The sequence below is a fragment of the Amblyomma mixtum genome, chromosome 10 (assembly GCF_055824585.1).
Source record: "Amblyomma mixtum isolate Tamu chromosome 10, ASM5582458v1, whole genome shotgun sequence".
NCBI classification, from domain to species: Eukaryota; Metazoa; Arthropoda; class Arachnida; order Ixodida; family Ixodidae; genus Amblyomma; species Amblyomma mixtum.
This window is the reverse complement of record NC_143021.1, coordinates 170,341,579-170,361,591: the sequence shown is the minus strand read 5'-3', so window position 1 is coordinate 170,361,591 and position 20,013 is coordinate 170,341,579. Positions and strand designations below refer to the sequence as shown.

General features: G+C 50.9%; 1 protein-coding gene across 1 annotated transcript; it reads right to left on the bottom strand.

The window, feature by feature from the left end:
• Positions 1-17,240: 17,240 nt before the first annotated feature.
• LOC149327721 (uncharacterized) lies at positions 17,241-19,599 on the bottom strand. Its single transcript, XM_089564957.1, has 3 exons — positions 19,255-19,599; positions 18,454-18,581; positions 17,241-17,814 (listed from the first exon to the last, which is right to left on the bottom strand). Exons 1-3 carry the CDS (start codon positions 19,597-19,599, stop codon positions 17,241-17,243), a joined length of 1,047 nt encoding a protein of 348 aa, XP_089421083.1.
• Positions 19,600-20,013: the final 414 nt, after the last annotated feature.

Here is a 20,013-nt window from a genome sequence, read left to right as displayed (position 1 = left end):
AATTTTCGTCAAATACGGAGCAATCCAGCAGCCAGAGATACTTTCTTTATGCAAGAAGAAATTTGCAACACGTACCTGCATAGAAGGAACAGGGGGTTAGCGGCTGCCTGGATTACTCCTAAATGACGACCCTCGTTGACCAGCGCAGCCAGCCTTTTATAGCTGAGCGGTGACGTCCGTCCAGGCCAAGGGGTGGTTGACCGAAGGACAGCTTGCGCCGACACGTGTGCAGCAGCACAGTGATGTGGCAGCGAAGGGGCGGCTCAGCTCCAGAACACTTGATCATCGTCGAAGTAGCACACTGCGTTATTCCACACTCTGGGCTCGAAACCAGTTCCTCGGGGCGGCACGATATCTCGACACGACGAAAGCTATGATCACAAGCGCAAAATCCCCTTCTGGGCTTGGTCCAAGGCTGCATGCGTATCTGGAGATCTACATCCCGATCACACAAACACCGCGAGCATGCCGACACACTTCACGGGTAGCGGAAATCGGCACAAGTTCCACAGATCGCAAAGATTTCGGCAGCTGCCCGAGCGCCAACATTCGCCTCGCGCCGCACAGCCGCGTCTTCGAAACTTGGAAGTGCCGCCCAATGCGTGCCCAGCGGCTGGCTTCTCTGCACGTGTGAATCTGCACTGTAAGACTCTGCACTGCACTCTGCACTGTTTTTGACAATACCTGTTTGAGTTACAAAAGCGCGTTTTTAGCTAACTAGAAGGCTGGTTAACAAATATTGAATAGTAAACTTTTAACTATTAGTGTTAGGCTCCTCAACTATTCACGAGGTGTGTAACCCACCGTAAATAATATGCATATCAGTTTTTAGAATTTCGTAAACGCCGTTATGCTCGGCACTGCAGCTCAAAAATTCTGACTATTTCGACGAGTTACGTGCACTGGAGAGGTTGCTTTGCTTGCAAGATTCTTGAAAGTGCAGGTATTTTGTGCGGTGTAGCCTGAATTTGTGGGCCACAGCACCAAGCGCAACCGGATTTTTGAAATTCTTATACTGATATGAATATTTACTTACCGTGGGCTACATGCTTCTCAATAATTCAGAAGCTTAAGAATAATCGACAAAAGTTAACTATTCAATATTAGCTAACTTTTATGAATTACTGTTAAGCTCCTTAAAGGGACACTGAGGAGAGCACTATTAATATTTTTTTTATAGTAAAATCCGATAGTTTGGCATGTCATGGCTTTGTTGCCACTTGGCCGGCAGCGAAAGATGCATTTATTTCTAAGAAATTTGGATTCGAAGTTGAAAAAGTTTTTCCCGCCGCTCTGATTCAAACTTGGGATTCGTCTATGACGACACAGGACTAAGAGACGTGAAACATGACGTGCACATGACGTAACGCAGACTCCGTGATTTCTGGCGGCCTGCAGTGCGGCCTAGCAGCAGCCGAAAAGAAAGCTACCGCCGGCCGCACGTTGAAGGCATCTATCGGCTATTGCGGCCGTCGCTACAGTCGCTTCGATTACGTTTGCACTGGCGTTTTGCCAGCGTTACGATGGATCTCGTTCTCGAAGTCGTCAACGAAGTTCTCGCAAATAGACAGCTTTAGCATACCGTGTACCTTGTTACCGCTAGCGGAATACCGGGAGCCCGCCTACCGCCGGAAAACAGGCGCTGATTTGTCCCGATGCTTCAGGAGCGCGCGTAGCAGCCGGGCACGTGGCGCCATCTGGCGACGTCAAGGTGATTTGCGCATGCATTGGCTGCGCCTCAGTGATGCATGGTTTCTCGGTTCCTGGTGTTGCTAGAACCATTCGTTCTAGCAACACTGTTTTGTCCTATGACGTCATTACGCTTGTACTTGCGAGTTTGGCCTGTGGCGGCGATACCTAGCTGTATTTTGGTTCTTGCTCTTTTCTACGTTACAAGAGCTTTGTTGTCAGTATGAGTGGCGTTTTTGTAATCAGGAGCTGGTATTCTGTCGATACAGGCCAACTTCAATTTCTCCTCAGTGTCCCTTTAATTATTGAGAAGCGTGTATTAGTTAACCAGCCTGCTGGTTAGCACACCTTAGCAGTATTCTGATTTACTACACCGTTGACAATGCCAATGCGAAGAAAGCGGTCTTCTGCGATGCCTGGTTTTTAAAATTGTGTACAGTCTTACTTGCCGTGGTGGCTGAGTGGTTAAGGCGCTCGTCTACTGAGCTGGAGTGCCCGGGTTCGAACCCGACCGCGGCGATCGCGTTTCGATGGACGCGGAAAGCAAAAGGCGCCCGTGTGTTGTGCGTTGTCAGTGCACGTTAAAGAACCCCAGGTAGTCGAAATTATCCCGGAGACCTCCACTACGGTACCTCTTTTTATTCTTTCACTCCTACCTTCCTCCCTTCCATTACGGCGAGGTTCCACCGAGATATGTGAGACAGATACTGCGCATTTCTTTCCCTCAAAACTCAATCAACCGATTTGTTTACCAGTCTTAGAAAAAAACATCCTGTATATACGCCTGTGTTCATTCACGAAGAAAAATTTCCGTTTTTGTGCGTATTTGCGTCTGAGCCCTCCACGTACGTTCGCGCAGTTCTTTGTTCGCATCTGCAACGAACCGACTCCGACAAGTTCTATGGAAGGGCGCCTTTCCTTTGTTAGAGCGAAAGCGCTACTTAACATGGTCAAACCCAAGCGATAGCCTCCTTGAGATACCTGCAGAAATAAAAAAAAGTTAGCTGCGTTTCAACTACTCTTGAGCCTGATTAGAGAGCGAAAGCCATGGAGTCTGTAAAGCTGAGTGCGTTCAGGACACTGGACAGGCAGCGCACCCACCCTGGCAGTTAATTGTTTGTAGCGCCGCCGTTTCAGCACGCGCAAGGAAGGCGAAGAAGGTAACGCTCGGCCGGACTCCTGCTGCTATCATCTCTCCGTCAAGCAAACGTGGCCTCCTGGGCGACCTCTACAGGTTCATCGCTAGATACTTAAACAAGGGAATTGCGCTAAATAAAAAGACACGGACGAGAACAGGACAAGAACGGGCGCAAACTCGTGACTGATTTTATTTAGAAAGAACATCCCTTGGTATCCCCCTTAAGAGGGCTTCACAACAACACGAGGACAGCACATGAACACATACCACGCCGCCCTTTCAGGCGGTTGTTCGAAACAGGGTTCGCCCCCCAGGGCACGGCGGGATCTACGGAGCCTCCCCCAGGACTGCTCCCCTATAACAAACCGGTCACCAGGTCGGGGAGCGCCTGTACCCATCCGGAACATATATATATATATATATATATATATATATATATATAGCAAACAAGGAAGGGGATGAGGGGCTCGTTGTAAATATGACAGAAGCCAACAGCCACAGAAACCAAGGGGCACAGGGGATTTTTTTTTATTAATTTATTTATTTGTGGTGTTGATCAATTTAGAATATTACTTAATATGTTATCGCTTAAAGCTAATTGATTAGAAAAGCAGAAGAAAAAACAACCACATGCCGCCGGTGGGATCCGAACCCACGACCTCCGAATTACGCGTCCGAATCCCACCGGCGGCATGTGGTTGTTTTTTCTTCTGCTTTTCTAATCAATTAGCTTTAAGCGATAACATATTAAGTAATATTCTAAATTGATCAACACCACAAATAAATAAATTAATAAAAAAAAATCCCCTGTGCCCCTTGGTTTCTGTGGCTGTTGGCTTCTGTCATATTTACAACGAGCCCCTCATCCCCTTCCTTGTTTGCTTAATTGCTTGGCGAGGGCCTCGATTCTGGCAGCCTTGATGCCATAGGAAGCATAAGAGGGTTCTCACACAGCTTCCACCCTCTCCGTTCGATGACGTTCTACGTCACACCTGCGGTAAATCAGGACGTTCTACGTCCGCCGCTTATGAACGTGGGTGGCGCTGATGAACACTCTCAAGGTTAGGTTACTTGTAAACATAAATACCCCCGAAAGCAGAAGGTTTGACAGCCGTCGCCGTAGCTCAGAGGTAGAGCACCGGACGCGTAATTCGGAGGTCGTGGGTTCGGATCCCACCGGCGGCATGTGGTTGTTTTTTCTTCTGCTTTTCAAATCAATTAGCTTTAAGCGATAACATATTAAGTAATATTCTAAATTGATCAACACCACAAATAAATAAATTAATAAAAAAAAAAATCCCCTGTGCCCCTTGGTTTCTGTGGCTGTTGGCTTCTGTCATATTTACAACGAGCCCCTCATCCCCTTCCTTGTTTGCTTAATTGCTTGGCGAGGGCCTCGATTCTGGCAGCCTTGATGCCATAGGAAGCATAAGAGGGTTCTCACACAGCTTCCACCCTCTCCGTTCGATGACGTTCTACGTCACACCTGCGGTAAATCAGGACGTTCTACGTCCGCCGCTTATGAACGTGGGTGGCGCTGATGAACACTCTCAAGGTTAGGTTACTTGTAAACATAAATACCCCCGAAAGCAGAAGGTTTGACAGCCGTCGCCGTAGCTCAGAGGAGAGCACCGGACGCGTAATTCGGAGGTCGTGGGTTCGGATCCCACCGGCGGCATGTGGTTGTTTTTTCTTCTGCTTTTCTAATCAATTAGCTTTAAGCGATAACATATTAAGTAATATTCTAAATTGATCAACACCACAAATAAATAAATTAATAAAAAAAAATCCCCTTTGCCCCTTGGTTTCTGTGGCTGTTGGCTTCTGTCATATATATATATATATATATATATATATATATATATATATATATATGTATGTATGTATATATAAGATGCGAAATTGAGAAACGCTTCGTTTATTGGGAGTCGACGTTTCGGACAGAGCCTGTCCTTTTTCAAAGTCTTGAAAAAGGACAGGCTCTGTCCGAAATGTCGACTCCCAATAAACGAAGCGTTTCTCAATTTCGCATCTTATTTTAAACTAGCAACCAAGTACGTTTACCTTATTGTGCTATATGTATATATATATATATATATATATATATATATATATATATATATATATATATATATATATATATATATATATATATATCTTGATGCTTATCCAATCATTGCCTAAGCGCATATGCCAGGAAAGTGTTCTCTTATACAATTTGATAGTAGAATCGCTTACGCATTCATCACCTGACTTATCAATGAAAAAAGCCTCTGCGAGTTCACTTGCTGTCTGGTTACGACTGCGCCTTAAGATATTGGTTCTAGCCAGCAAAGGCTGGCATGCTTTATCAGGCTCAGCCAAAGGGCATGCGCCGCAGTGTAAGGGCAAATTTGACCCTTTTTCGTTATTCATAAAAAGCTCATGTTCCCTTAGTCGCTCATTTATACAACGGCCCGTCTGGCCGATGCAAACTTTTGCACATGTCAGGGAGATTTCGTACACAGCCCCGACAGAACACCTGAAAACTGGGTGGCGTGACGCTTCGTGCAGTTTCGCAGGCATTCCTCGCCGGAGACAATCCGGGGGCACAAAGAGGCCAACTTGCGCGGGGCACAAAAAACCACCGGCACACCGTAGCGATTGGCTACATTCTTTATGCTGGATATAGGGGACAACCGCCGGTTTGGTCTTCGGTTGACCGCCACCTTCTTGAGGTGTTCTAGCTTTGAAACTTTGCAGAAGATTCTCTGCCACAGCAGCCACCACTGAAACAGGAAAACCAGCTTTCTGTAACCTGCCAACCTGATTGTTGAGGCTGTCAATTCCCAGATGAACACATGATTTATGCAAGGCTTCTTTCAGGCACAGCATAACAATGGCGCGTTTTACCGTCTTAGAATAGGCAGAGTCAAACGGCAACATGTCTTTCCGGGCTCGTGGTGAGTACATCTAACACGTGTGATCTGGTGTTAAAGTGATGTTAATATCTAAAAACTGAAATCTATCTTATTCAGGTAATTCGTGGGTGAAGGTTAGACCCCTACCGGGACGTTTAAAAGTAGTTAAACAGAATAACACAGACTCTGAGTGGATAGGTGAAGCGAGGCTAGAGTCCTATCGGCGACAGACTTTCCAAGCGGTCGAATTTTGGTGGAAGTGCCTTTTGCTGCGCCTTCCAAAAGGCAAGCCTAGGGAAAAAATCTTGGCTATGCGATTTCTGTGATGGTCCACACGGAACTACCACCCATGATAGCCGATGGCTAAAGAAAGGCCCGAAGTTCAGCATGAAGCCTAATGTGCCAGCGCATGAGTTGCTGTCGTTGAATCGACAAGTGGCGCGCAAAGCTAACGAAGAGGACCGTGAAAGGTGTCTTCTTGATGGGGTTTATTGCCTGCTGCTGACGGCCACCAAGCCTCAAGTATCTGCGGGCCGAAGACAGTCAACTGTGGAAAAGGACGCCGAAGAAGTCGTCTCTTTCTTCAGAGAACATCAGCTGATGCTTCTGCAGGCAGACAAGGAGGGAGGATTTGCAGTGCTACCAGCGGGGTTGTTTCACGACAAGGCCGTTGAAGCCGTCATAAGGAACTTTGTTACCAAAAACGTGAAGACTTCCAAGGTAAAGGCTTAAGCCATAGAACTGGTCAAGGACTTGGCTTTAGATAGACTGTCAAGAGCTGTTAACGACTGTAAGCGCAGTAGCCTAGAAATGTTTTTTACCGTGAAGACGCACAAATATAACAAGCCGTTCCGTTGTATTGTGAGTGAAAGGGATACGTGGCAACGGGAGATTAGCTCTTTCCTTCAGAAGTGTTTAAAGAATTTAGTTATACAAGACCCTTTTCTTGTAAAGAATTCAGATGATGTGGTCTCTTTCATACAGGGTTCCTCATCTTCAGGTTACGCTCTCTCTTTTGAAATAGAAAACCTGTTCTTTTCTACACCGCATGATGCCCTATATTGTGCATTTAGGTCTGGCATCGACGATAATGGTGTCGTAGATTTTCAGAACACCAGCTGCCTAACCCTGGACAATTTTATGAAGCTACTAGAATTTTATCTTGAGTCCACTTTTGTAACTTTTGACAACCATTTTCATGTTCAACGTCAGGGCATTTGCATCGGGTCTTTTGTGCCTCCTGTACTAGCTAACAATTTCTTGGCCAGGATTTATGGTGATCTGGTGTGCTATTTGGATGACAAGATAGTTCTTAAAGTTTTTAGATACGTGGACGATTATTTGGTGTTTTTTAAAATGCAACCCGGTTTGACACACGGTCACCGTGCAAGAGACTATCTTTTTTTTTTAAATGACACGGGGGGGGGGGGGGTTAACCTTCACCCATGAGTTACCTGAAGAAGATAGATTGCAGTTTTTAGATATTAACATCACTTTAACACCAGATCACACGTGTTGGATGTACTCTCCACAAGCCCTGAAAGACCTGTTGCCGTTTGAGTCTGCCCATTCTAAGACGGTAAAACGCGCCATTGTAACGCTGTGTCTGAAAGAAGCCTTGCAGAAATCATGTGTTCACCTGGTAAATAACAGCCTCAACAATCAGGTTGGCTGGTTACAGAAAGCTGGTTCTCCTGTTTCAGTGGTGGCTGCTGTGGCAGAGAAGCTTCTGCAAAGTTTCAAAGCTATAACACCTTAAGAAGGTTATGAGAACAAATAATAACTGCGCAAAAAGTACGGGACAAGAGAAAGAGAACCACACGGAACAAACGCAGACTAACAACTGGTTTATTCCACCAACTACTCTTTCCATCAACAGCAAACCGCATGCGCACCAACCACAAAAACAAAAGCCACACTCATCTCGTGAAATCAAGGAACTCCAACTGCTTGCGGTACAGGTGTACTGAAGCATCGCTAACACATTTGTCAGGCCCTAATCGCGCGATTTCGAAGGCTTCGATAATTTCCCGTTCTTTCTTATCTCTCGAGCGTCTGTTAATCTTAGTCCTGTCGAAAAGCGGATTACAATCTTTGTCATCGTGCTTGCAAGTGTTACAATGCTTAGGCAGATGCTGCCCCCTTGAATCATCTAAGGAATTGGCATGCTCTAATAATCTAATGTTGACGCAGCGGCCAGTTTGCCCGATGTACACCCTACCTCTACTGAGGGGAATCGGATAAATTACATTGCATGTACACTGTACGAACTTATTCCTGTGGTTAATGCCACACACAATCTTTTGCTTATCTTTTCTCGCGAAATTGCGCAAACGCGACAACTTGCAAGGTGCAGAAAAAATGACCTCAACGCCGAATTTTCCGGCGACCCTTTTAAGGCCGTGCGAGACCCCGTGAACATAGGGCATAACTTCAGACTTCCGCCTCTCCTGTGCATCCGCCACCCGAGGTTTTGAGTTTGGGTGGAAGGACTTCAACAGGGACTCAGCGAGAGCCTGAAGAAGGGCCAGCGGAAAACCAGCAGACAGAAGGCGATCAACCTGAGCCTCAAAGCTAGCCTGAACCTTATGTGGACAGGACTTGGCTAATTAAGCCCTGAGGCAAGTTGATGCGATACCCCTCTTGACCAGCTTCGAATGGCACGAGTTGAAGGGAAGGAGTGCCTTTTTCGACCTAGGCATGTACGCTCAGCAGAGGTGGTCAGGATCGTTAGACAATAATTTTAAATCTAAGAATTGAAAATAAGAGTTTTCAGGAAGCTCAATGGTAAAATTAAAACTCGGAAAGATTGACTTAAAAGATGCTAAAACCTCCATCACCACCTGTGTCAACTTGTCGTTGTGGTCAATATTGTCACGTAGTGGTGACTCGGGCTCCCTCGGGCTGCTGGTCGTAGGGTTCGCGTCGGCAACCGACGTCCGGACGGTAGGTGTGCTCCGCGTTTCCGTGACCACGTTGTCCTTGCTCGGTGCTGTCCTCGAGGCGGCGGCCGCCGCATAGGACCGTGGTCGCAGGCAGTCCGCGGTAGCGTGGCTTCCGCCGCAGCGCCTGCAAGCCGCTCCGCATACGGCCGTGTCGTGGCCGAACACCTCACAGCGAGCGCACCGCGGCGTTCGACACGCCGCGCCGATGTGGCCGTCCTGCCCGCAGCGGGAACACACCTTCCGGACGCCTCGGTAGTCAAACATGACGCGATGGCCCTGGACGGTCAGGAAGTTCGGCACCGCCTGCTTCATTTCGATCCGGACCACGCGCGTCCCGTTGCCGACGTGACGACGGCCCTTGAGGACGGGATGGGTGATGTCCAGCACCTTGCCGAAAGAGCTCAGTCCCGCCGCCAGCGCCGCGTCTCCCACGAACAGCGGCACACGAAAAGCCGTCACGTGGACCACGGCAGGACCCACGCAGGCTACTGGGACGGAAGTGCCGTTCAGGATGAAGGCGCTTTCCACAAGCATCTTCTTCGCCGCCGCAGCCGAGGCCAAGGCGACGCAGAACTTCATGCCTCCATGGTGCTGGAGGCTCTCTAGCCCTTTCAGGCCGACAACCGACTCGATGCCGTCGACGATATCGTCAGCAGTCGCGTCGGAAGTAACTTGGAACTGGAAACAGTGCGACTTTGGGGGCGGCGCACGGAACACCGGAGGGGCAGCAGGTCCCGGGCCTCCCATTACGTCACGGGCGACCGACTGGGCTGCTGCTTGAAGCTCTCGAAGTTGCCCGAGCACCGGCAAAGGCACGGCGCCTGGGCTGGGAGGCTGGTTGCGGAACCTCGGGGTCGCAGTGGCTCCGAGGCCCGCCTGCACTTGTCAAAACTTCTCAGCAAGCCAGCGCCGAAAAATCTTCGCTGGGTCTGGACGAGCTCAGGCGTAGAAAGAGAAGTTTATTTTGTTCTGTGTTGACATAGAAAATACAAAACAAAACGGATGAACTTAATGCTCTGATGAGTCAAGCACATGCGCAGTGACGCAGCACTGAGCACGTCAGTAATGCAGTAAGAAAGCCGATACTCGACCGCCGCGCAGGACGATAAAGTATGTCGACCATTTGCGCAAGAACTCAGCCTCGCTCATTGACAGAGCGTCCACGCATGCTTGTTCAAAGAGGCGCGTGCGGAGGCGCTGCAACATTGGGAACATTGTTCTTTGCGGACGCCCATTTAAGGATGCCACTCCACGCTGCCGCCACAAAACGAACATGCCAACACACAAGAGCATATTTTGAAACACTTCGGGAGAACTAGTGCGCGCTTCCAGGCGGGTTAAAAACATGCGTGACACTAATGTCCGAAAGGTTCGGGCTCGGGCAGCAACTAGCGTGCTCGGCGGTCGTCGAACAGAATGCCCGCCGCTGTCGGCCGTGCTCTTTTTAAAGCTGATAGCGAACCTTCCAGATAAAGCGTGGAAGGTTCTAGAACTTTCAGGCACAAAGTAGAATCGGGTCCGCCTGGATGCGACCGATCGAGGTAATTCTAGGCGCGTCTTGCGTCACAAACGAAGCGATAAAGCGGCGTGCCGGAAGCCTTGAAGCATGAACAAATAAACACAACAAACAAACGCTACAAAGATTCGCGGCATTACTCCCCTCTCAAAGAAGCATCGACTCGACGCTTTAGAACATAATGCGGCTATCAACAATCAAAAACGGATTGTGCAAAAATAAGCACCGAATGTGGAAACACGGAGTCCTTTAGCGTGCATGATAGGGCTTTAGGCGTACAACATGGACTACTTCGGGTCGTACGCGGCGTCGCTAGGATGCAGTCATTTGGTCAGGGACGACTTCGTAGTCCAATTCACCAAGCCGACGAAGAACCTTGTACGGGCCGAAATAGCGTCGTAAAAGCTTTACGCTCAATCCTCGGCGGCGAATGGGCGTCCAAACCCAGAGTCGGTCTCCTGGCTTGTATTCCGCGTTGCGTCGTCGTAGGTTGTAGCGTGGGGCGTCGGTCCGCTGCTGGTCTTTGATCCTTAATCGTGCAAGTCTTCGGGCTTCTGCTGCGCGTTGAAGGTGGGCGGCGACGTCGACGTTATCTTCCTCGGTAACGTTCGGCAGCATGGCGTCCAGCGTGGTCGTGGCGTCCCTGCCATGGACGAGCCTAAAAGGAGTCATCTTGGTGGTCTCCTGCGCTTCGGTGTTGTAGGCGAAGACTACGTAAGGCAAGATGACGTCCCAGGTGTTGTGTTCGGCATCGACATACATGGCGAGCATATCGGCGATGGTTTTGTTGAGGCGCCCGGTCAGTCCGTTGGTCTGCGGGTGGTACGCAGTTGTTCTCCGGTGACTAGTTTGGCTGTAATGGAGAATGGCTTGCGTCAGTTCCGCCGTGAATGCTATTCCTCTGTCAGTGATGAGCACATCGGGGGCGCTGTGTCACAGAAGAATGTTATCCACAAACAATTTGGCGACTTCTGCTGCTGTTCCGTTCGGTAGAGCTTTTGCCTCGGCGTAGTGGGTCAGGTAGTTGGTCGCTATGATGATCCACTTATTTCCAGATGTTGATTTCGTGAACGGGCCAAGCAAGTCCATGCCGATCTGCTGAAAGGGCCTTGAGGGGGGTTCAATGGGGTTCAGAAATCCTGGTGGTCGGGTTGGAGGGGTCTTTCGTCGCTGACAATCTCGGCAGGTTTTCACATAATGTGCGACATCGGCAGACAGTCGGGGCCAGTAATACTTCTCTTGAATGCGGCGGAGGGTGCGAGAAAACCCGAGATGTCCAGCTGTCGGCTCGTCGTGTGAGGCCTGAAGAACTTCTCCGCGCAGACTTACAGGTACAACAAGGAGGTAGGCTGTCTTGTTCGCTGCAAAGTTCTTCACGAGGACATGGTTCTGTAAACAGAACGAAGACAATCCTCGCTTGAACTAAGCGGGGGGTGAAGAAACCTTGCCTTCCAAGTATTCGATGAGGCATTTTATGTCGGGGTCCGCGCGTTGCTGTTGCACAAAAGAGCTGGAGCTGATGGGTCCCAGGAAGGCGTCCTCATCGTCGTCCGGCGGCGTTGCATCTACAGGGGCTCGTGACAGGCAGCCGGCGTCAGAGTGCTTGCGTCCGGACTTGTAAACGACGGTTGCATCACTCCTGGAGCCGCAGGCTCCATAGAGCGAGGCGGCCGGAGGGGCCCTTCAAACTGGCGAGCCAGCACAGTGCGTGGTGATCGCTGACCACCTTGAACGGTCGCCCGTACAGGTAGGGGCGGAATTTCGACTTAGCCCAGATGATGGGAAGGCACTCCTTCTCAGTTGTCGAATAATTAGCTTCGGCTTTGGACAGGGAACGGCTAGCGTACGCGATGACCTTCTCCACTCCGTCAATTTTCTGAACGAGGATAGCGCCTAGGCCCACACTGCTTGCGTCGGTATGAATTTCAGTTTCGGCGTTTTCATCAAAGTGCGCAAGGATCGGTGGGTTCTGTAAACGGCGCTGAAGTTTCTTGAAGGCTTCTATTTGCGGCGCTTACCATTTAAATGGCACATTTGCCTTTGTCAGGTGGGTCAGTGGCTCGGCGATGCGCGAAAGGTTTTTGACGAAACGTCGGTAATACGCGCACAGTCCGAGGAATCTGCGCACAGCTTTCTTATCGGCCGGTGGCGGAAACATTGCGATAGCAGCTGTTTCCTGCGGGTCTGGCCGTACTCCCTCCTTGCTAACAATGTGGCCTAGAAACAGCAGCTCTTCATAGGCAAAGTGGCACATCTCTGCTTTCAAGGTTAGCCCGGACGATTTGATTGCGTCTAGTACTGTTCGAAGCCTTTTCAGGTGCTCCTCAAAGCTCGAGGCGAAGATGAAGACAACGACGTCATCTAAATATACCAGACAAATCTGCCACTTCTGGCCTGCCAGCACTGTATCCATTACTCGTTGAAATGTCGCTGGTGCGGAACAGAGACCGAACAGCATCACCTTGAACTCGAAGAGGCCATCTGGAGTGATGAATGCGGTCTTCTCACGATCTCCTTCATTGACCTCAATTTGCCAGTAGCCGCTCTTGAGGTCCATGGATGAGAAATATCTGGCGTTGCAGAGCCGGTCCAGTGTGTCGTCGATGCGAGGGAGGGGGTAGACGTCCTTCTTTGTGATGTTGTTCAAGCGCCGGTAATCAACGCAGAATCGAAGTGCACCGTCTTTCTTTCGCACTAGAACAACAGGTGCCGCCCAGGGGCTTTTTGAAGGCTGGATAACGTCGTCGCGCAGCATTTCTTCCACTTGGTCCCGGATGGCTTGTCGTTCTCGCGGCGACAATCGGTAGGGGCTCTGGCGGAGAGGTCGGGCGTGCTGGTCGGTTATAATTCGATGTTCGGCAATTGGCGTTTGTCGGACTTTTGGCGACGACGAGAAGCACTGGCTGTAGCTCCGAAGGAGATTGCGGATCTCGTCTTGTCTGGTCCGGGGCAAAGCTGGGTTTATGTCGAAAGTGGGCGAGTTCTCTTGGCCCGATGAATCTTGTACGGATGGATCGGAGAGGGCGAATGAGTCTCGTACGTCGGATATTTCGTCGAGGAAAGCAATCGTCGTTCCTCTGTTTACGTGCCGGTATTCTCCGCTGAAGTTTGTCAGGAGTACTTCGGCTTGTACTTTCCGGAAATGTGCGATGCCTCTGGCGATGCCGATTCCTCGGTCGAGAAGCAACTGCATGTTCCCCTCGATAATGGCCTCTGTGTTATTCGCTTCCGTGGCGCCTACGGTGACAATGACAATTGAGCGGGGTGGGACACTCACTTGTTCCTCCAGGTCACTAAGTGCAACATGATGTTCCGGAGTTCTCATCGACAGAATGGCCTCGTCCGTGGAAAGTGTGATCATCTTGGATCGCAGGTCGATGATCGCCTGATGCTCATTGAGGAAATCCATGCCCAAGATCACTTCGCGGGAACATTCGCGTAGCACTACGAAGGTCGCGGGATAGGTATGTCCCTTACGAGTTACTCGCGCTGTTCATCGTCCTGATGGCATAATGAGGTGGCCCCCTGCGGTGCGAATATGTGGGCCGTCCCAAGCGGTCGTTACTTTCCTCAGTTTCGCAGCGAATGGTCCGCTCATCACCGAATAATCGGCTCGTGTGTCGACTAGAGTGGTGACTTTCCGGCCGTCGAGAACCACTTCTAAGTCGGATGTCCTGGTTCTGGAGTTACACGTCGTCCTCGGCGTCGGGTTACGGCTTCGTCATGTATGTGATCGTGGGTGCGGCGTGTGGTCGGAGCTTTTCTTGATGGCGGCGTAGTTCTGAACGCGGTTTGCGTCGTGTTCGAGGTTGTTGTATGCGTCGTAGGCGTAGTAGGTGCGGAGGCTTCATACGGCATGGTCGCTGGAGGATCTTCGTCGTTTCCTTGGCAAGCAACCTGACCTCCACAAGTTGCTTTGTTTAGTTTCCCCTACGGGGGCTAGGGGACCTTCCTCGGACAGCCGCGGCGTAGATTCGGCCCGGTGATGGAAATCGTGCGATAGACGGCGACGGAGAGCGGGAAAAACGGCTTGAAGACACGTACTCCCCTCTACGTACGTAGCCGTCAATTTCCTGTGGTCGCTGGCCGGGGAGCGGTCGAGGGGCGTCGATGGCGAAACCTCGCAGCCCGATGCGTCTGTACGGGCAGTGGCGAAGTACATGACATGCTTCACCGCAATGGAAGCACAGCGGGTGGTTGTTGGAAGTCCTCCAGGCGTCGCACTTCCTGGGGCTTGGGTGTCGGTCATAGGCTGGGCGGGCGGGGGCAGGGGGACGGCTTTCGGGAACAGCTGGTTCAAGTCGAAGAGGCGGAATGCGGCTCTCGCGTTGGGGCTGAGGACTGCGTAGTGCAGCAGCGTAGGTTAATGCTGGAGCTTGAGCTGGAGGCGAAGATAACGGAGTGCCAAGTGCATGCTGCACTTCTTCGCGTGCGATTTCCTCAAGGGTCGCGACTTGAGGCTGGTTGGAAGATGGTAGCAGGCGACGCAGCTCTTCCCGTACAATTTCTGGGATAACATCCCGCAGGATGCCTCCGAATGCTGTGCCATCCGAGAGGGCAGTCGAGGTCACTTGGGGCTGTCGAGGAAAATGACGCGCTCGTGCTTCCAAGGTTCTGTCTATGGCGGCTGCTTCAGTGGTGAATTCCGCGACCGTCTTCGGTGGGTTGCGGGTCAGACCGCCGAAAAGTGCCTCTTTATCGCCACGCATCAGAAGCTCCACTTTCTTATCTTCTGTCATGTCATGGTCGACTCTTTGAAAAAGGCGTTTCATACCTTCTACGTATGCGGTCACAGACTCGTTCGGGTGTTGGATGCGTGACTGCAGAAGCAGCTGAGCTCTTTCTTTCCTGATGATGCTCGCGAAGGCCTTCAGGAACTCCTGTTTGAATAATTCCCACGTCGGTAGAGAAACTTCGTGGTTTTCGTACTATATTCTCGCTGGTCCTTCCAAGGCGAAGAAGACATGGCTTATTTTAGTCTGGTCGTCCCAACTGTTGAACACGGCGACACGCTCAAACTGTTCCAGCCATTACTCGGGATCCTCGCCCGGTCAAGCGTGGAACGTGGGCGGCAGTCGGGGCTGGTGTAAAATAACGGGGGCTGGTGTCGTAGCCATGGCTGAAGTCAAAATTGATGGCTCCTTTTTCGCTCGCGTGCGGTCCGGTAGCAGTCTGCATTCTGGCGGACACCTCTGGAGACGACGGCTGCTTCGCCCTTCGCCTTCGGAGGGGACGGCGCCGGCGGCTTTCGCGTGATCTTCTTCGAGACGGCTCGGGCTGCTGTGACGGCTCCCAGGGGGTGAGGGCGACAGGGACATTCGTAGTGGTGACTGCACGTAGTGGTGACTGCAATACGGCGAACAGGAAAACAGCGAGAACGTCTTCGAAACGAAAACGCTTTATTCTGGCTGACTTGCGCCCGCAAAGAACTGAATCACTCGGCGGCGGCGGCGTAAAAAGAGAAGTTTATTTTGTTCTGTGTTGACATAGAAAATACAAAACAAAACGGATGAACTTAATGCTCTGATGAGTCAAGCACATGCGCAGTGACGCAGCACTGAGCACGTCAGTAATGCAGTAAGAAAGCCGATACTCGACCGCCGCGCAGGACGATAAAGTATGTCGACCATTTGCGCAAGAACTCAGCCTCGCTCATTGACAGAGCGTCCACGCATGCTTGTTCAAAGAGGCGCGTGCGGAGGCGCTGCAACATTGGGAACATTGTTCTTTGCGGACGCCCATTTAAGGATGCCACTCCACGCTGCCGCCACAAAACGAACATGCCAACACACAAGAGCATATTTTGAAACACTTCGGGAGAACTAGTGCGGCGGCGGCGGCGGCGTAGCGACAAGCGTGCTCGGCGGTCGTCGAACAGAATGCCCGCCGCTGTCGGCTGTGCTCTTTTTAAAGCTGATAGCGAACCTTCCAGATAAAGCGTGGAAGGTTCTAGAACATTCTGGCACAAAGTAGAATCGGATCCGCCTGGATGCGACCGATCGAGATAATTCTAGGCGCGTCTTGCGTCACAAACGAAGCGATAAAGCGGCGTGCCGGCAGCCTTGAAGCATGAACAAATAAACACAACACACAAACACTACAAAGATTCGCGGCAATATTTAAAAGGATTGAAAATTCTTCCACGTATCGGAACACTCCAACGATACGGTCGTCAGATAGTACCCGCGATAGCGAGCGGTCAATTTCAGCTAAAAGGATTTCAGATAAAACTGGAGCTACACATGACCCGATGCAAATGCCGCGTTTCTGAACGTAAAATTTTTCCTGAAAACTCACAATCGTTGAAGTAAAACAAACCTTAATCAATTCCAAAAAACCTTCCACAGAAATACAGCACGCATTCTGGAAAGACACAACAACAGAATGTTCAATACAGTTCCGGACTGCACGGGACAGGTCATCGTGGGGAAGGGAGTAGAACAACTCTTCGATGTCAACCGAGAAGCCCGATTTAACAGCGGAGGCTATCCCCTAACATTGCGGCCACTCGGTCTGAGCTGCTGACCTTGTACGAATCGTCGGGCGCCAGACTTCCCAGATGGCGCTGAAGGTACTGACTGACCACAGCTTGCCAGTATCCAGTTTCTGTAACAATGGCTCTTAATGGGCATTCTATCTTGTGGCTCTTGGAACTAACGAACACAGTGAGTACTAGGACCTGGTTTTTCACCACTTCACTTTTTAGCCGGTGGAGTTTCAAATCCCTTAACAGTGGAACCGCCTTTGCCTTCGCTTTAGACGGCTTTAGACCTGTTCTCCTAAAGTTCTTTAAGACAGATGTCATGGCCTTATAGCTAAAGAGCTTCTGAGGCAGAACCACAAAGAACTTTGCCGGCCATCATCAAAGCGAGGTCAGAGTTACTAAAATAGCTTGCCATTGATCTCACTGAAGTAACGGAACGTAGGTGGTGGGTGGAACAAAGAATGAACGTTTATTGCTCGGTGTCACTGGCTTTATAATGACACCGCAAAGGTCACATGACCGGTGCATATAAGCAAGAGTGCGATACGTGTGAACCATCCTGCTCATGCTATACATCAGCACGCGTGCTTGATAACACTGCATCACGCGTGCTTGATAATGCTACATCCCTTCCCCCTAAGCTGGAGTAAGCTAGACGATCTGGAGGCTTCCGTATGCGAGTCGAACGACGTGGTGGTTGCTGGTCTTCGGCTTGAGAGCTGATATCTCGTGCCTCCGGGCTTTGATCAGCTTCTGCCTGCTCGGAGCTAGGCTGAGCTTCTTCGTGGGTCCGGACTTGGCTCGGCTTGCTAGGTGACGCCCCTGTGTCGAGTCGTGGCCTGAGTTTGTCTACATGGCGCCGCTGCTGTCCCTCAGGTGTTTCCAGTATTACCATACGTGCTCCCGTCGCGGTCACTACTGTCGCCGGCACCCACTTTCGACCAGACAAACTGGGGCGACCATACATGCCTTCCCAGTTGAAACTTTGTCGGTGCGGTGCTTTTGCTGCTCCTGGCACAGGTTCGCCAGAGCCATCATTTCCTGTCACCTTGGTGTCTGTGAGTGAAGCTGTCAGCCGGGTTCGGGGACGGAAGCCCAACAGTAGTTCCGCTGGCGACTTTCCTCCTTCCAACGGTGTCGTTCTATAACGGAATAAAAACTTGATTAGTCGTTCTTGGAACGTGCCTGCCGGATTCTTTCGAAGCCCTTCTTTTACTGTGCGCACGGCCCGTTCCGCCAAACCATTGGAGTGAGGATGGTATAGAGCTGTTCTCATGTGCTTCGCGTAGCTTTCTTGCAAGAAACTGGACATGGTGGCACTTGAAAACTGTGGTCCGTTATCCGATACTAGGCAGTGTGGTAGGCGAAAACGTGCGAAAATCCCTTGAAGTACCTGAATGGTGGTCTCCGCTGTGATGGTCTTCAAAGCTATGACCTCAATCCACTTCGTCTCGGCATCAACCAACACGAAAACTTGCCAGCCATTGATGGGGCCCGAAAAATCCATATGCAATCTGTACCATGGTTTGTTGCTCGCCGGCCATGGAGACGGCACGGCAGTAGCCGGCATGGGCCAGCATTGTATACATTGAGGGCAACCATGAACCAGCACTTCAAGGTCGCTATCTCATCCGGGATACCAAAACAACGCCCGCGCTGTGCGCTTCATGGCACTGATACCGGGGTGACTGTCGTGCAGTTATTTTAGCATGCATCGTCGCGCCGCATCCGGCAATACTACGCGATGGCCCCAGTAAATCAGATCATGACTGGCCGCGAGCTCGTTACGGCGAGAAAAGTACGGCATCAGGTGTTGCTGTGCTGCTGATAAGTGCGGCGGCCAGCCGCGTGAGATCCACTCCCTGATCTGACGCAGCGCCCCGTCCGAGCGGCTTAGCTCTGCTGTTTCCTTAGCGGAAAGGGCCGTGGAATCTAGACTCCGCGTATACAGCACGTATTCCATGGGCTCTTGGCCTCCTCGGTCACCCAAGCATGGCAATGGCAGGCGACTGAGAGCGTCTGCGTTCGCATTTAGCTGTCCTGGGCGGTACTCGAGATCATAATGGTAAGCCGACGGTAGTAATGCCCACCGCTGAATTCTTCCTGCGGCCATGTGCGGAATCGGCCTATCCGGGTGGAACAGTCTTGTCAGTGGCTTGCGATCCGTCACCAGAGTAAAATGCTTCGCCAACAAATAATCCCTAAACTTGGTGACGCCGAACACCAAGGCCAACGCTTCTTTCTCCAACTGCGAATAATTCCGCTCAGCCGGTGTCAGTGCTCTCGAACGAAACGATATGGGGTAGTCCCTGTTTCCAATACGGTGTGACAGCATCGCGCCGACTCCCACTGGCGAAGCGTCGCATTCAAGCCACAACGGCTTTCCGGAATCGTAGTGCACGAGATGTTCCGCTTCTACCATAGCGCGCTTGGCTGCCTGGATGGCTTCCTCGTGTTCGGCTCTCCATTGCCATTGCGCTCCTTTAGCCAACAGCCTGTAGAGTGGAACCAGCGTGGTTGAAAGGTTATGTAAAAACGGCGTAATATGTGATCAATCCCAAAAATGATTTTAGCTGGCTCACAGTCTCCGGTCTTGGTGCGGCGGTGATGGCTTCCATATTCTCAAGGGGGTGTAGGCCAGTTGCATCGATCTTGTGCCCCAAGAATGAAACTTCCTTCTCGCGGAACCTGCATTTGTCACGGTTCAACTTCAGTCCGTTTTCGCGCAGCCGCTCGAAGACTTGCCGGAGAGTTGAGTCGTCATTGTGTTTTTCGGCAATAATGATGTCGTCCAAGTACACCTTGACGCGAGGGAGGCCCTGCAGAACGGATTCGAGGCGGCGCTGGAACAATGCTAGAGCCGATGCGATGCCGAAAGCGAGACGGTTGTATGCAAACAACCCTTTGTGTGTGTTCAACACGGCCATTGTTCGTGCCTCATCGTCCAGTGGAAGTTAATTATACGCGTGTCGTAAATCCAAAGTGGTGAACACCTCGCCCCCGTACAGAGATGCGAAGATGTCCTCAATTTTCGGCAACGGGTACTGCTCCAGATGTGTCGCTGGATTCACGGTTAGCTTGAAGTCGCAGTAGAGCCTAATATCACCGTTTCGTTTCAGTACGGGCACGACGGGCCCACTCGAAAACTCTCACTGGTGCCAGCACTCCTTCCTGTATTTGGCGGTCGATTTCTGCAGACACTTTTTCCCGAAGCGCATAGGGCACTGGTCGAGCCTTGAAAAAGTGTGGTACAGCGGCCTCTTTTTTGTGAAGTTTCATGGGCGGTCCCTTACAACAACCCTACTTCTCCTCGAAGATGTCCGAAAATTCAGCCAGAAGTT

Excerpts from the sequence above, each read along its gene's own strand:
- LOC149327721 (XM_089564957.1), bottom strand. The coding sequence starts at position 19,599 with ATGGCCGTGTTGAACACACACAAAGGGTTGTTTGCATACAACCGTCTC. Across the intron at positions 18,582-19,254 it reads CCGCACCAAGACCGGAGACT|GAAACAGCAGAGCTAAGCCG; the intron begins GTGAGCCAGCTA and ends CTTTCCGCTAAG. Across the intron at positions 17,815-18,453 it reads TACTTTTCTCGCCGTAACGA|AACGACACCGTTGGAAGGAG; the intron begins GCTCGCGGCCAG and ends ATTCCGTTATAG.